The sequence below is a fragment of the Ctenocephalides felis genome, unplaced genomic scaffold (genome assembly GCF_003426905.1).
Source record: "Ctenocephalides felis isolate EL2017-DRISC unplaced genomic scaffold, ASM342690v1 CF-g0.4_SCAFFOLD_01886, whole genome shotgun sequence".
Classification (NCBI taxonomy): domain Eukaryota; kingdom Metazoa; phylum Arthropoda; class Insecta; order Siphonaptera; family Pulicidae; genus Ctenocephalides; species Ctenocephalides felis.
The window spans coordinates 165,136,869-165,153,013 of NW_020538040.1; the positions used below are offsets into that span (position 1 = coordinate 165,136,869).

Here is a 16,145-nt window from a genome sequence, read left to right on the forward strand (position 1 = left end):
AACAATGATTTGTTTTCAAAATTGTGCGTTGAGTACGGTTGTGAACAATTTTGTGGGTACGGTTGTGACATGTTTTTTATGACTTTTTCGTTTGAAAGAAAGACCATGAAAAGAAAAATATAACTGAACCAAGACAAATTATGAAAGAGAAAGGCAAAAAAAGCAATAAAAAAATACATCTGTCTGATTTGTAAATGCTCATATTCTGAAAGTAGGGGTGACGTAATATAGATCAACATTAGATTTACGACTTGATTAAACAATGATATTAAAGCTTGTCAGTTTTCAAATACAAGTTTTGAAAACTGGCTTATTGATAAAAATTATGAAATTCGAAAGTTAGTTTTTTAGCGGAAAAAAATCTGGTTTTACTGTATAAATGGAAAATGACAAATATACTAGATAGAAGTAAGCGTTTTAATACTTGGAATCATATCGGTTCGATAAAATTTCGCATCATAAGAGTCTGTTATAGTTCCCAGAAAGGTTCTGTATTATTTTTTGTCTAATGTATATATTAATTTGGATTATTATATCAATGTATATATTAATTTAGGTCAATGCGACTTCTTGTCGAAGGAATGAATTGCTCTACTCAAACTCGAAAAAAAAGTAGAACATGTGAAAAGGTAAAAAACGTTATTTTTTAAATTCCAAAAAATTTCAAACTTCTAAAAAAAATCAAAATCTTCATTTAATTTCAGAATTTAAATTTATTTTCTAAATTATCAAAAAAGAAAAAAATGCACAAATTTCTTATAAAATAGTTGTTTGTAGAATACGCTCGTCGTCGTTTAATAAGCACTACAAACAACTCATTTATAAGAAATATATTTATTTTTTCTTTTTTGATACCTTTTCACATGTTCTACCATTTAATAAGCACTTATTAATTTACAGTATGTTTTAATAATAAACAGTTTATTTGTAATTATTTTAAACAATTATTTATTGTTTTCATTTCTCGAATTATTATGGTACGGGAAGTTTCAGCAATTTGCCTTAATGCAAGATGCCATTAGTTTGACTTAATACGAGTTGATTCGAATCAAGTAAAATGTGATTCGAATCATATTGCTTAGGCTTGATTCTAATGATTAAAATCACTTGATTTGAACATACTTATATTTAAAACCACGGAAGACTGATAACATATCTGACAGCTGTGTTATCCGAGAATAGGCCCATAAATGTAAAACATTGAAGATGTAACAGATATTATGTAACGTGTATATATCTATCTTGAATCAATATTTTTTCCTCCAATTTGTTCAATCGAGACAGTGAATCAATTATTAGCGATTCGTGATTTCGCACGGATAGGTAATCAAGATCGACGCCTGCCAGGCCAAGCCGTTGCGAGTTAAACTTTCTGTTATTCGATAGAATTGATTTTCAGTATTCCGCATGTTTTCGAGTAATCTGAATATTCAACGATGCGTTTTATTTCTGAAATAGGCAAACTTTGTTTGTGAATTCATCCATTCGTATTTATCAGACAAAACATTGATTTGAATTTCAAATCGCGCGCTCGGTGCTGAGCCTTTTGTGCTCTGACAGATATCAATGAGATTGGCATATGAATTATTAGAGAGGTTTCCAGTTGATTCGATGATGTAAACGGTTTTGTGAATATGTACATTTGTGTAGATCTTCCCAATTCTATCTTCGAGCGTCCATGATTCTGCCTACTAACAGGTACAATAGGGGAGGCTGGGTACGGTTGTGTCACTTTTTTTTGATCAACAATAGTTTTGTTAATTTACCGGTTAGCTGAGACTAAATGGTGATTTGAACATTAGTCTATGTAGAAATACCAAAATACTATCCTTAAATACGATTAGTTAATCTAATTAGATTAGTTAGTCATAAAACCAAATCATACAAGAAAAGAGCGAGTGTGACAACCGTCCTGGAGGTGTAGACGTAAACAAACTTTTGTCCAATATTTAAGGTTGATTCGAATTATGATTCGAGTCTGTTTTTAACTTCCCGTAGGGTAGTTATAGTAATGGGCAGAAAATCGAAAATGAAAATTTTTGCATATCTTCACGTTTTGAAGGTTTCTGAACATTTTGGCATACTTCAAAAAAATAAATGTGTATGCGTGTGTGTGTTTTGTATATCCGCATTTTTTCGTCCACGTTCTCGGGCGCACGGATCAACCGATTTCAATGGTTCAAAAAACATTCCAGTCCTATTAATAGGGATATGTGCTGATTAGTTTTTGGCGAAGGCAGATCCAGACGTTACGGAGATATAGAGAAAAGGAGTGCAGAAAATAGAAATCGAGTTTTTGAGAGAACGAAGCATCCGATCTTAATGGTCTAAATATAATTCAATTCGCACTGATGGAGAGAAGTGGTGATCAGTTTTTGGCAAAGGCAGGTGCAGCCGTTTCGAAGATACGGAGCTAAATGTACAGAAAATGGCAGTTTTTGAGAGGACCTAGCATTCGCTTTGAATGATTTATAAAACTTTCTGCTTGTGTTGGCAAAACAATTGCTTTTGGAAAAAAAAAATTCATAAAAATATTTTTGTGTATCGAATTTAATTCAAAATAAAATTATATTTCTTGCCAAAGTTCTAAAGCTCACTTATATACTTTAAATGAATAATTTTAACTTTGCAATTCAGTTTATATCATTCGTATAAATATTAGACAATGTTACAGTATTTATAATAATCTATTCGAAATTATTTAATATTTCTTGAACATTTTGTTACGGTACGGGAAGTTCCAGCAACTTGCCTTAAGGCACGATGCCATACACCACTAGTTTTTTTTAAATTCTATTAAATGTTTCTTCGACACAATTACTTCAATTTATTACAAATTCATTAAAATGGTTAAATTTTCTAAGGTTGTATGAACCAGATTTCTAAGATTAGCAAACTATGAAGATTGAAACAGAAATGGAATTCAATATGCCAAAATCAAAGTAAGATAATTTTCTTTTTAAAATATGAATAATTTACCAATTAATATGTAAAGAAGATATAATTAATGAATAATATAATATAATGGAAAAATATGAATTAATATAATTCATAATAATTACCTATTTCCTCTAAACATAAAATATTATTCAATGTAATTCCTTTCATTGGCATTGAAAAATATTAAAGTACATTTAATTCGTCGCATTACCATAACATTATAAAAGAGTCTTCAGGAAAATTTAAATCATTAGAATGACAGCCCAAGGATGCGCAAATAATTCTCACATCGAGCAGAAAGATATTAAGCATGATTTGTAGCATATTCCTAATATAAAACCTTCGTATAGAAAACATTTTTATAGAAATTTGTACGCTCAAACGATTTTAACAAGCCTCTGAGAAAATAAGAGTTTTTTTAAATCTTCTTTTGCTTGGGTAATAGAAATAAACATATTTCATAACATCAAAGTATCAGCGAAGTAATTCAATGTCATATGAACAGCTGTTTAATAAGATTTAATTTTCATATCTATAAAAGACATAAATTAAAAATATTAAAAAATTTCTGTTATGATTTTATACTAAAGCATTTTAGAAAAAATTATTCCGCAGTCGTGCGTTCATAAAATTCGTCTTTCTGGACAAATTGTCCCAAGAATCGATATAGTTACGTAATATGTTAATATTATTCATAGATGTTTTCCCAGAATTCAATTTAATGCACTTTAATATAACTCAAGTTCATTTTCTCAAGGAAAAAGAAATGTAAAAATGCAATATATGGTAAAGTATTATTATATAACGAGCTTTCTCAGAAATATTTCTTAACTAGATTTGATTTGGTTTTTAAGAATATATAAATCAAATAACAATAACAGATAAATATGTTTCTAGGAAGTTTGTTCAATAACTATCATTTGATTTACTTGTATGAACCTTAAGTTTATTTGATTCACATACATTATTTTTATTATAAGAAATTGCGTAACTTCAAATTTATTTCTCATTGTTTTAGTTACTTATAAAAATAATCTCTAGTACTCGATATTACATAAACACTTATAAAAATAACTGAATTTCTCTGAATTTGTAAAAAAGATTGACTATGTTTGGCAATTTTAATAATGATTTAATTATATAAATTATTTTAAAAATCTTATTTCTTTGCATTTATTTAAATTGCATTTTTTGCACACTATTCTTACAAAAATATTACGGCTCTAAAGTTCAGAATGGTCATTAAGTCCTTAACTGAAATGGTGTCTTTTTAGGTCGTTCTATTATATAAACAAGTGACAAAATATTATGTTGACTCGTCATTAATATGAATATTTATTGCTTTCATATGTTGCAAAATATTTGTTCTTATTTAAAGATGTAACAGTGTTTTAAAATGACGTCGGCGCCAAAATATTCTATTCCATAAATACTCAAAATTAATAAAATAAAGCTTTCTGGTTAGTTACTAAATATTATTGTTATTAAAAAACAGATTGTAATTTGATCTTGAGTAATTTTAAATTTTGTTTACATTTTTTGAAATAATATATTATACCGGTATTCCACCGGTACTACCGGTTTTCAAAGCAAAAATACCGAAATACTGGTTTCAATTTTTCTTTTTATAGGTATTGCAGTCCCTAGTTGGGTATATACAAATTAAATAAATATTGTCAATTATAAATAAAAAGTAATATATAAGAAAATTTGTTATTTAGATAAAATTATTATTACCAATGTTATTTTTCAAACCTCCTTTGAAAACTTATACTGGTATCTTCTGAAAACTTTTAGTGCTTTGCTACGCAATCGGAAGTTTGTGCAATTTATACTTTTAGTTTTACAAAAATTAATTTTCATTTGATCAAATCTACTATATGATTCTAACAAAAGAGTAATGGTTTGCATATAATTATTTGTGGATGGGGTTTTTTCTACCTAAAATACTGCTTAATTAATGGTGCCCTATAGCAGGTTGTAAAAATTATATGGCTCCTCATTCGGAAGCTTTTAGGTTTGTACAATCAAGAAAAACTTGAGTAATTAATAAAAGTGTATTTCATTATTTCGAAATAATATATACAAGAATTCTGAGCTTTTTTTTTTGAAAAAAATTGAATAATTATCAGGAAGTACATTTTAAATTTATGATGGTATATTAATATTTTACCACGTGTTTGGTACATGTTAATGTGAAAGGTATGGTAAAAGAAAGTGTTTTACCTTTGATATAATCTAATTTATATATATATATATATATATATATTTGATATAATCTTGTATATTTTTATGCTATTTCCATACAAAACTTCGATTGAATTACGCTCGATCAAAAAGACAATATTAAGAGCTAAAACTTTCAGAGGATTGTTTTTTATCAATTTGAAACCATTTGAGCCCTTGGAACCAAGGAAATTAAAAAATGTCCATATTAAGGACCACCCTAATATATATACTATATATATATATATATATATATATATATATTTGATTTATCTACATAAAGTGAATTTACTTTACGCCAATTTACTTCAATACTTGTATTTAGATTGTGCAAGCAAAATATATGATTCGCTAAAAAAATCATAATTTCACAAAATTCAGTTCAATTCAGAAAAACAACCTTTTTCAACAGGATTGTGAAAAGGTAAAATATTTCATAACTTTGCTCAAATTTATTATTTATTTACTTGAATTTTTTTTTGTCTTAAGGCCTCTCCAAGTCGACCAATTTAGAAAATTGTAATTGCATAGTTCAAGAAAAAGTCTTAATTTTGGAAAATTTGGGCAATTGTATCTTTTTATTGTAATCTCAGAAATGTTATTCACGGTTACGGTTCAAAAGTTTAAATATACAAAATTGATAAAAGTTAACGACAATAACCAGAAAATGGTCATAATTTTTCCAAAGCTCTAGGTGGCACTTAAAAGCTCATCAACAACGTAATATATTTTTTTCAAAAATTTTTCAAGACTGTGAATAAACTTGTGAATGTATAAAACAAGATGAAAACCATTCAAATTTATATTTTTATACTGATTAGTGAGCACTTGGTGTTCAATATAGTAGACTAAAAATTTAACACCAAAATTTGTTATAAGGTTAACAATTTTTAAATATTTTTGTTATTACTTTCACCCTGTTACAGCTTGACGTCAAGGTCTGGGACACCCTGTATAAATCGATTCTTGGAACAATTTGTTGAGAAATACATATTTATATCGCTCGACTGCTCTTTTCTGGAATAAATTATTATAAAATGTTTTCGCATAAAATCATAAAACAACTCCTTGATGTTTATAACAGAAGATTTTCAATATTTCTAATAGTCTTTTATCGACAAAAAAATTAAATCTTATTAAACAGCTGTTCATATGACATTGAATTACTTTGCTGATACTTTGATGTTATAAAGTATGTTTATTTCTATTTTCCAAGCAAAAGAAGATTTAAGAAAACTCTTATTTTCTCCGAGGCTTGTAAAAATCGTTTGAGCGTACAAATTTTTATATAAATGTTTTTTGTATGAAGGTTATATATTAGGAATTTGCAACAAATCATGCTTAATAATTTTCTGCTCGATGTGAGAATTATTCGCGCATCCTTGGGCTGTAATACTAATGATTTAAATTTTGCTGAAAACTCTCCTACTTTATTAGATGTACTTTATTCTCTATAGTTCTTTATTTTGGATGGAAATTTTTCAAATTTATATTAAATGTATAAATTTTAAAGATAAAGATATTTTTTAAATTTGATAAAAAATAAGTAGAATTTCTGTAAGCGTGAACAGTTAAAAGGTATGGTCTATTCAATAACAAAATTCCACCTTACTGTTCATCAATATTCTAAATAAAATTATTATTATTTTTCACGAAATAAACATATATAAAATTAATAAAATAGCAATAAATTAATCCATCAAGCAATCTTTAAATAAATGGTTCATTGTTGTAAAATACATAATTAAATAAGTTAGGTGCACTCACAAAAAATGTTATTAAAAATAATGGATTATCACAAACTTTGAAAGTAGAAACTTTATTATTTAATATTTAATTTTTTTTTAAACATGAACTTGTGTATGTGAAAACAACTAATTGTTTTTAGTACTAAGATGAAAACCGATAGCATTTATTTTTTTAAATTAATCAGTAAGAATTAAACTTATTGTTCAAAATAGTGCTCTAAAATTGCTAATCATATAATATGCTAAATTTGTAAATTTTTTATAGAAAAAAAGATTTATTGCACTTTTTAGACGTTTTTCAACCGATGAATTTTTGGATAATATTTCGTATTTATTAAGAACATAAAAATAATATTCTTTGCGTGTTACATGAACTATTGGCATAAATTGGCTCATAATTTAATACAAATTTATATCTTATATAATAAAATAAGGAACGTTTTCTGATATTTTATCTGGATTTATGTGAATATATTAAATTATATTCGCCACATAAATAACGGTATGACAAGTAAAAATCTATTAAATATTTATTTAAAAAAGGTAGGTCTAGTGGTTTCATTGATCTAGTAAAAAAAAGTGAAAAAAAAACCTATTTTGGCGTCAAAAGTGATCAGTAGACATAAGCACATTAAATTATCACTTATTCTATAGATATGTTATTAATAAATATAAATTTTGTTTACATTTTTATGGGTTCTGTACCAATGTTTATCCGCTAGACTGCGATGCGGCGCTTACGCGCTTTGATATTTCTTTTCTAAAATAGCCACGCAGCACGATTGCTTTGGAAAAAGTTCAAAATTTACAAACAATTTCAAAATCTAAAGAAAAAAATATTTTTACAAAAGGTAATTTCTTTCAAAAATTGCAAAATTTTCAAAAATCACAGTTTTTAAAGTTTTCAGAAAATTATAATTTTTGGTACGGAAACTTCCAGCAATTTGCCTCAAGGCACGATGCCATGCACAACTAGTTTGCAAATAAATAATTTGTTTCTTAATTTGGAAAGCACAGGTTTAGAGTCAAAAAGATCGCATTACTAACCTCTGAGTACTTCTGAGCAGACGTCGCAGGGCGTGATTTTTTTGTAGGTGTACTCCTGCAGGAAGTGCGACACGTTTTCCACATCGTTGGATATTTTCCTGCGACAAAAGAAATACACATATGTTTGAGAATATGTTGAAACATCATATTATGACAAAGCTTGATTCGATGATATCGTATTACTCGAATTAGAGAAATAAGGAGAAAATTCAACGCATACAATGGAAATACAATATGGAATTTAACACAACAATCAGGCGATATTTTTTGTGGTCTTCCTATTATTCAATTTGTGGCCTCCTTGTAATTATTAGTAATTATAAGAATATATTACTATATATGATAATATTTAATACTATATTACTTGAATTAGAAAAATAAGGAAAAAATTCAACTTATTGCTGTATACAATGGCGATATTTTTTAAATGTAGCTAATAACTGAATTTGTGGTCTTCTTATAATTATTGGGAATTCTGCATGATATTTTTTCAGTATATACGGATATTAACAAATTATTATAATTTTACAAAATAGCAGGATATATTTTTAATGATTTAAAAAAATAAGGCTGAGTTTTCAGTCATAATCATATATATATATATATATATATATATATATAATTTATTATAATCATATAATAAATATGATTATAATAAATTAAGTCAATTTCAATTCAAAAAGAATATATTTTAATATATAAAATTGGTACTTGAAGATGAATTACCATATATGATTAAAAATATGAGTGTAGTAAAAACAGCAATTAGTATGTAGCAGAACAGTTATTAAAATAAATTCATTTAATACAGATCATGAAGAAGATTTTCTGAATCGTGTTACATTGTTCTAAGTTCCACTCAGTTTTTAGTTGTGTCCACATGGTCACTCATTGAAACTTAACCTCATTTTTCAAAAATAATTTTAATCAGTTTTTTATCTTTATAATAAATAATAACCTATAAACATACATCTTTTTTGGCGCCATATGAAAGCTTATTTACTAATTATAATACAACATGGCCAAAGCAAAAATCGTTTTGATTTAAATAAAAAAGTGAATGTATTTGAAAAAACAAACAAATGATAATTATTTTATTATGTTTTTTTAACTTCTCATCGAGTAAGTTATTGTAATCGTTTAAAAATCAGAAATGAAAATTTTTACACACGTTTCATTTGAGAGATTTTTGAACATTTTGCATATACCTCAAAACATAGATGTGTGTGTGTGTTTTGCGTGAATACAATTTTTCGTCCATGATTTCGAGCGCACAGATCAATCGATTTGATTTATTGAAAAAGCTTTTGATTCCAACTGATGAGGAGACGTGCTAATTAGTTTTTGGCAAAGACAAGTCCAGCAGTTTCGGAGATACGAAGCAAAGAAAAGAGAAATCGAATTTTTGAAATCGCAAGGCATCCGATTTGGATGATGAAAAAACATTCAATTCTAATAATAAAGAGAAGTGGTGACTAAGTTTTGGCAAAGACAGGCCCAGCTGTTTCGGAGATACAAAGTAAAAAGTGCAGAAAATAGAAATCGAGTTTTTGAAACCGCGGAGCATCCGATTTGGGTGATTCAAAAAACATTCAATTCGTAATAAAAGAGAGAAGTGGTGATCAGTTATTGGCAAAGACAGGTCCAACCGTTTTGGAGACTAAAAGCTTTTGGAAAATTGATGGTTTTTGAGAGAACGAAGCTCCCGATTTAATTGATTCAAAAATCCATTTGTGAATCAAAATGGATAAAAAAATCCATTTTTTTATTCCAATATTTTTTATTTTTGTATTTCCAAAATTATTTTTGTTTGAATATCAAAAATAATTCGGATTTTGATTTTAAATCTAGCTAGAGTTCTAAAGCTCACTTATATACTTTCAAAATCAATCATAAGACTATATTTGATAACATTCAATATTCTTCGAATATTTCATTACAGTATGGGAAGTTCCAGCAATTTGATTTAAAACACTATGCCATAAACTACTAGTTATATTAACAAATAAGCGCAAAGGATAAAAAATTATGTTGCAGAAACCCATGAACATATTTTTCACAAACAGAACTCGCTTATTAAAAACTACTGCATTTTTATGACCAAAAATATATATTACAATTGTTATAAAAGGCAATATCTAATTTTACTAAACAATTTAATGTAAATCATGAATTTTACCAACTCTGAAATCAATTTAAAAAATGTTCTAGTATAAATATAACCATAATATCCTTCAGTCGATGGCAAATATATACATACAAAATCAATGATAATGAACTTACGATCTATTCCAGAAGTTTCAAAGTTTTTCATCGCTCGATTTAGGTCATATAAATATACTTCGTTCAATAAATCTACAATAATATTAATGTTTCAGCGAATGCATATGCCATAAATTTCATATCTATTTTTATGGAAGAATGAAATCGACAAACTTATAGACTATGCCCTGCAGTATTTTATAAAAAGGTTAAACGTTTCCAATATGCCAAAAAACTCCTTGAAAGCTAAAGAAGATAAGTATGATCACTCCGAGCGTGATTTTTAATTAAATATTTGCTTAATCCGCTAAATACGGAAAGGATTTGGAGCCAGGTATCTATGGCCCCGTGTCATTTAAATGCAAACTTTTTTAATGAAAAACCTTACACGAATTAAATTGAAATTACTTAATCGCCAATTATCATAAGAGATGCCTTGGGGATTTATTTTATTAAGTTGCGGAGAAATTAATTTCTTTTTTGCTGTTATAGAATTAAATTAAAATGTGTGGATCTGACTCGAGCCGCATAATTATCATATGTTTTGGAAAATTGTATACTGAAAGTTGTTTGGGAAGAAATTCAATTTATTATATATAGCACTATTTAGTAAACTTTTTTTTATTATAATGAAGATGAGCAGTGTCAATGTAATGACATACTATAGAAAAAGTAAAACTAGTGATGCATGGCATCGTGTCTTAAGGCAAATTGTTGGAACTTTCCATACCAAAAATTATAAATTTTGAATATGATTTAAATTTTTTCTAGAACTGAAAAAGATTTTTGAGAATTTTAAAATTTTCGAAAAAATTGACCTTTTTGAAAAATTTTATTTTATTTATACTTTGATATATCTTGGAAATTTTGAACTTTTTTTCAAATTCATTGCAATACGTTAGCTGTGTAAAATCGAAGCGCGTAAGCGACGCATAGCAGTCTAGCAGATAATCATTGGCACGAAACCAATGGAAATGTAAACAAAATTTATTATTATTAAAATATCTGAAAATTTGATGTGCATATGTCTAATGATCATTTTTGTCCACATTCTTTTTTCAGTTTTTTATTAGATTTCCGAAACCACTAGACGTACTTTTCCAAAAATTACATACGATCTTCATTTCGTCGATACAAATAAAATGTTTTTTGAATTATGTAAATCCGGGGCTTCGTTCTCTCAAAAATTAATTTACCATCTTTGGCACTGTTTGCCTCGCATCTTCGGAACGGCTAGACCTGCCTTTGCGAATAACTAATCAGCACGTCTCCTTATCAATAGGAATCGAATGTTTTTTGGATCATTCAAATCGCTTGATTTCTGTTCTCAAAATCGGCGACGAAAAATTGTATCCGCACATACATACACACACGGACACACACATACATCAAATTTTTCTATGGTATGTCAAAATGTTCATAAACCTTTAAACATTTATACAAACATTATTATTTTACTCTACGTTAATAAAATTAATTGATATTTCTCAATTACTCAATTATCATAAAAGATGATATTAAGTGGTGGAGAAATTAATATTATTTTCTGCCAAAAATCAAATTAAAAAGTTTGCTTCTTGTTTAAATTCTCGAATAAAATAGACTATAATTTAATTAGTTAATTAAATGCAATCATTACTAGGTATCATATTTCTGTAATTACTATATGAAATAAAAAAAATAAATATAATATTATTTACTTTTATCTTATAATTAATAACTAATCAAATATAAAAATCAGATCATTGAAAATATATCAAGCAATGATTTCTTTTTAGATTAATAACTGTTTGCTATAGTTTAGATAAAGTTCCGTATAATTTCTATAACCAAAGCTATAATTGACATCTGAAGAAACAATTAATTTTGGTATATATTTATCATCTTATCCAACATGCAAAATTGGAATAATAATTCTTTGACATTTTCAAAGTATATAAAGTGCCAATATAATTAATTAATTGGTAGAAAGAAACCAGTTTTATATATAATTCATGTTTCATCATTTTTATGCTTTTTATCTCATGGTTAATATTATTAATATAGTATGGATAATTTTTATTTATTTTTAATAATACTCCAGCAAAAAAAATTACCATACCATAAAAAATCTCAAATTTAATAAAGTATTCCCTTATCATTCAATCAAATTTAGAAATTAACAATTTTTTTAAAATTTAATACAGCAAATATTTAAAATATCATTATTATTTTTATTTATTATTTCATAAAAGTCTTAACAAATTTCACCTAAAATTAATTTCAATGTCAAAATGTTGATAATAATACTACAAGATTTTATAGATTTTATAAGCAGATTTTTAAGTAAAATCAAATTACCTACTTATTCGTCACTTAAGTCAATAAATTTATACATTGAACATTTTTCACTCGTATTACTACTTTCAATGAAATTTTCTTTGATTTGTGAATTGCACTTTAAAATCAATAAAAATTGGAAATGAAATTTAAAATCAACGACTTTACGTAGCGCGTAATAGATAAATTATATAGAAGAAAATTGAATATTTGTTTTTAATGACTTTCGTATTTAGTGATTTCTGAGAAAACTAGTTAAATGGTTTATGTAGTATATGTGTACTTCATAGATTAGATAATAAATATATATATATATATATATATATATATATATATATATATAATACAATTCAGTTTGATCTTCAAAACGCCAATATCGTTTGTATTCTGGAATGAATTGACAGTTGTAATAAAATTATTGATCAAACAGAGAAAAATGCGACATAGAACGAATTTGTATGGGTAAGACCAATTACAAAATATTTAGAATCGATCCAACTAGAATGAAAGCTTGAAGCTTTTGATATTTTAATAATGATAGAAATAATTGTTTTCATTCACACACAGCACATGCAAACATTCGTATATATATACACAATTGTAAAAACACACGAATCTTCAATATATGAGTTACAAAAGCAAAAGTAGTTTTGCTTTACTAGGTTTTGCTAGGAACACAACTCCTTCTTTATGAAATTTATTAAAATTTTGACCATTACAAATTCACTTTTTCTATCTGATCAAAGTATAATCATAACTTCCTTATAATATTTTTGAATTTACCAATTTTCATTTTCAATTGTTACGGTTTTTTTCAGTATTTCTTTCATGAAATAATGAAACAAATAATTATTTAAAAAAGTTCTCGTCAGTTTTCTTTTGACACAAGTTTTTTTTTCAAATTTTGATGATTTTTTAAGATTAAACTACTTGCCGTAGGGCCGTAAAATTAAGTATGTTCTTTAGGACCATGATGTCTATCAACATAAAAAATTTAATCTAATATTTTTTTCAATGGTTAATTACAAAAAACGGCTCGGCCAATCTTATGTCCAAATTTAATCAGCACGATTTCAATTTTTGAAATCGTTTCAAATTTCTTGACTAAAACGAAATTTTTTCACTTTTCTCTTAATTACTAAGAAACGGCTCGGCCGATCGTCGCACAGAACTGAGAAACGTTAGTCCTCATCGAGATATATCGAATGGCTTTTAAGCATTTGAAATTTGTGTAATTTTGACTAACGTCACTAGTTTTTGCAAATTTTGACGAAAAATTAAACGACTTATCGTAAGACAGTATTATTTCAGTATGCTCTAAAAGACCATGATATATATCGCCAACAAAAATATCATAATAATCGTCTAAAAAATTTTTAACAGATAATTACAAGAACTTGTGCTAGCAAATTTTGACCAAAAAGTAATCAGGTCGATTCTCAGCCAATATTCTACTAACAGTTTTTGAATTTTTAAAATCTATTTAAAATTGCGGACTAAAACGCGGACATTTTTTTCACTTTTCTGCTATCAACAAAGAAACAGCCGATCGTTGCGAAAAACTAACAAACTATAGTGCTTATCGAGATATATCGAATTGCTTTCGAATTATGAAAACGTCGATTTAGGGTAAAAAATATCTTCACATACATATACTTTAAAAAAATTCTTAATAATGTACGTATAAAATTTTTTCGATGATTATACAGATACTTTTTATAATGGTAAAGTTTATGGCCTTAACAAGTATCCTATTAGATTAATTAGATGCTAATATTTCAAAAATAAAAAAAAATCAACGACGAATAAGAAAATCTCAAAAATATATATTTACATGTATATTACGTCTATTCAACGATCGAGTAAACTATTTTATGAGTTAGAAGTATTTGTAACTCTCCCGACCCAAACTTAATAATTAAGTCCATCGTGCAATTTACACCAGAAGGCAAACTAATAATTATAAACATCCCGAGAAATTTCAAACAAACTGTTGCAAATTTAATTTAGCACTGATAAGGTTTAACATGGTAGTTTCTGAATAATGTAGGTCATTCATTTCTCCTCGTAATGAGTGTTTGTTGCCATTTAGTTTGTTGCCGAGTCGGTTAATGATTTATGTGGAACAAAGTGCGCGCCTTGATTAACTGTCATAGTGATTTAAACAGTATGGCTTATTGGAGAAGTTGATGCTATATACGAATTATCAATCCGACGTCAAATGTACTGCTGCAGGCGAAATGATGACGCTGCTGTACGAACTTTATTTCGTGACCCATTTGTAATTGGAACCGTAGTAGAATAAATTGGTGGGGCGTGATATTGTGACTTGGATTGACAAAACTTTTTGTGTTATAAACAAAACCTAACTTTTTTTGGAAGAAAAAAAAATTTTTTTTTTTAAGTTTTGAATGGTTGAAATCAGACTTACTATAAACAAAATTTTAAGGCATTTACACGTTCAGTTTTTTTTTTTTAATATACGTGAGCAAATTTGCATAGTTATTTAGCCTTAAAAGACAAATTGCTCGGCTTTCTGTAACGTAACTAAACATTTAAGGCATAAAAAGAACCAATAATCAATGAAAATCGATCAATAATTACTCCAATTATTTTAAATTTCTTATGTTTATTATTGTTGTTTTTGTTTTCTTTCCTTTAATATTATACTTGAGCAGAATTTCATAAATTTTAGCACTGAAATTTGAATGAAAAACTAGTGGTGCATGGCATCGTGCTTAAGGCAAATTGTTGAAATCTCCAGTTTGGAAAGATTTATTTATTCCACACAATGATACATAAGAGTAGATGTGAGAGCATTATGATTTTGTATATCTCTCTTACGATAAAAATATAATTAATTAAAAATAACAAATATCTTAAATATTATAGACTTATTGATTATTTACATTTCAGAAAGTTCATGCAATTTGTTTCAATGCAGAAATGCCACTTACAACCGGTTTCTTATTTGTTATGTAATTGTTGTGAATTAATTTTAAAAAACCTAAATTATGACGCTCATAGATAAGGTTTTTCAAAATTCTTATTTTTTTCATTTCTTTTTATGTTTATATAGTAATTATTTAAAATATTCTTGATAATGTAAATTAAATAAATTAAATGTATAACTATCGAAAAAATATCACAAAAACGAGACTAAAATTTTGAAAATTGCATTCGAAAAGCGCTGAATTGACAGAGTTATGTACAATTTTATATTATGTGCATGAATAGAATTAAAATCCTTATAAAAAATAGTATTTCTATAAGACAATAAATGCAACTCTTTGGTTAAGAAATAGCTTTTTTATATCTTTTCCGAAATATAAACAGGTTTTTCAACCTTAAAAATTGGTGCTATTCCTGTCCATATAATATAATAAGTTTTTGTTTGATTTGATGTGGTATTAATATAATACACTTGATTGCAAAAATTGATTTTTGATTTTTCTTTATTTTTTAATAAGAGAATTATTCAATAATTTGAAAAAAACGATCGATGAAACACTTGAAGTGTTATTAAAATCGATGATACTTCTTTTTATTCTTTCAAAACTTTGATATTGTCAAATATTTGGTGACGTTATTATTGAACGGTAT

The 16,145-nt window shown here is 26.8% G+C and overlaps 1 protein-coding gene across 1 annotated transcript in view; it reads right to left on the bottom strand.

The window, feature by feature from the left end:
- LOC113376189 (protein kinase C, brain isozyme-like) overlaps positions 1–16,145 on the bottom strand; it is a 31,408-nt gene that overhangs the window by 5,935 nt on the left and 9,328 nt on the right. The window contains exon 2 of the mRNA XM_026616106.1: positions 7,962–8,059. Coding sequence (XP_026471891.1) covers positions 7,962–8,059 — 98 coding nt within the window. The remainder of the gene's footprint in view (positions 1–7,961; positions 8,060–16,145) is intronic.